Raw genomic sequence first — 1,675 nt, forward strand, 5'->3', positions numbered from 1 at the left:
CGACGTCCGGATTTAATTTGAAGACGGACCACTTCCGGTCCAGCTGTCAACAGACCCCGCAGCACACGTGTTTCCACAGTTAAAATGGTGAGTATGTTGAACTGTGGGGTTTTCTGTTTGTATAGCGTTAATAAAAGGCCTCTAAATGATCGGAGCTCGTCGTGTTTTTTAGCCGAAGATTCAGAGGGGAAAACCTGCGGAGAAAGTGGTTCATCCGTACAGCCGGAAAGCAGCTTATATGGCCCGAGAGGAGTGCAGACTTAGGAGGAAAGAGAGGTTTGTAGATGGCCGCAGAGATCAGCTCACCTTAACGAATCAATAGCATGTTGTTAGCCTCACATTTGAGCATTGTGTTAAACTCTTGCCATGTCTCCGCCTCCGCGCTGCGAGTCTGCAGATGCAAATACGAGCGTGGCTCCAGGGACATGTTATTAAATGTAACTTGGGCTGATTGAGACACTTCATCCTGCCTGGACAGTTTTCTTTAACCTCTTGTGTGAAGTAAACAGCGTCTGTGTGATGATTTAAAGGAGGTTTAACTGGTTTCTTTCTGATGCTGCAGGCAAAAGACTGAGAAAGCTACTCGTCTAAGCAACATTGGTGAGAGCAAGCTTTTCGTTCATGTTATTGCAAGAGCAAAAAAGAAAAAGGTGTTTATTGATGTTTTCTTTCCTTTTTTTCTTGTATCTCCAATCACAGGTGAGAAGCTCTTGTGGTTTCAGAGCGAGCTGGATCCAGCTAAGGCAACTTACACAAAAAAAGACGCCTGCGACATCATTGAGAGGTTTGGCTCTGGGCTTATGTTCATTTTGAATTTGGAGTACATTATTTTTCATTTGGAAGTGCACAAACAAAAAGAGAGAGAGCCCGTACATGCATTAAACTGTGAGCCCATCAGCCAGTCTGTGAGCTGCCCCAGTCTCTGGTGAGAGTGGTTCATGTTTTCAGGGCTGAGACTTCATCATCCATCAGCTGGCCATTGTTTACAAAACGCTACATGTCATCAGACAGCAGGTGATGATTTCATTTGGGCAAATAGAGCCTAGGGCTGCCACAAACGATTATTTTGATAGTCGACTAGTCACCGATTATTTTTGTGATTAGTCGACTAATCAGATCATGCATCCATTGGACGTAAAACTACAGCTTATTGCACCAGCAGCATCTGCTCTTATATAACTATCATTAGCTTACAGCTTTAAGTGTTTAAGGTATGTGCTAAGTAAAATAAAGACAAGATGATAGTTTATTAAATTTTAATGAAATTTGCAGATTGTCTCGGTAGAGTTTAATAAACTCCTTGCTTTCTAAAATATAACAGGACACCGGAGTAAATTCTCCAGCATCTCACACTTCTGATAATCAGTTTTCTGCTTGACGTTTATTCAGCTGTGTAAAAACTATCACTTTAATCTCAGCCAAACTGATTTACTCAGGAACAAATAAAATACTAAAAAAAGCCAAACAATAACATTTTTAAGTTATCTAAGTGACTTATATTAAATGTTTAACCTGAGTAGCGAAAGACAGCGGTGGGTTTGAAAACGATTTGCCAGGAGTCCGGTGTTCTCACGGCTCTAGTGAGCCTTGCCCCGGCTAGCTATCCAGCTATTCGCTAACAGACGCCTCAGAAAACGTCGGAGCACTTTTGAAAATATGTGGTGTCTTGATAAAC

The 1,675-nt window shown here is 41.9% G+C and overlaps 1 protein-coding gene across 1 annotated transcript in view; it reads left to right on the top strand.

Annotated features, from left to right (window-relative positions):
* The first annotated feature begins 6 nt into the window (after positions 1 to 6).
* Positions 7 to 1,675, top strand: part of tma16 (translation machinery associated 16 homolog) — a 4,114-nt gene continuing 2,445 nt past the window's right edge. The window contains exons 1-4 of the mRNA XM_005726987.1: positions 7 to 87; positions 173 to 276; positions 563 to 600; positions 700 to 784. Coding sequence (XP_005727044.1) covers positions 85 to 87; positions 173 to 276; positions 563 to 600; positions 700 to 784 — 230 coding nt within the window. The 5' untranslated portion in view covers positions 7 to 84. The remainder of the gene's footprint in view (positions 88 to 172; positions 277 to 562; positions 601 to 699; positions 785 to 1,675) is intronic.

This window comes from Pundamilia nyererei, unplaced genomic scaffold (genome assembly GCF_000239375.1).
Source record: "Pundamilia nyererei isolate P.nyererei 1_Seehausen unplaced genomic scaffold, PunNye1.0 scaffold00022, whole genome shotgun sequence".
NCBI classification, from domain to species: Eukaryota; Metazoa; Chordata; class Actinopteri; order Cichliformes; family Cichlidae; genus Pundamilia; species Pundamilia nyererei.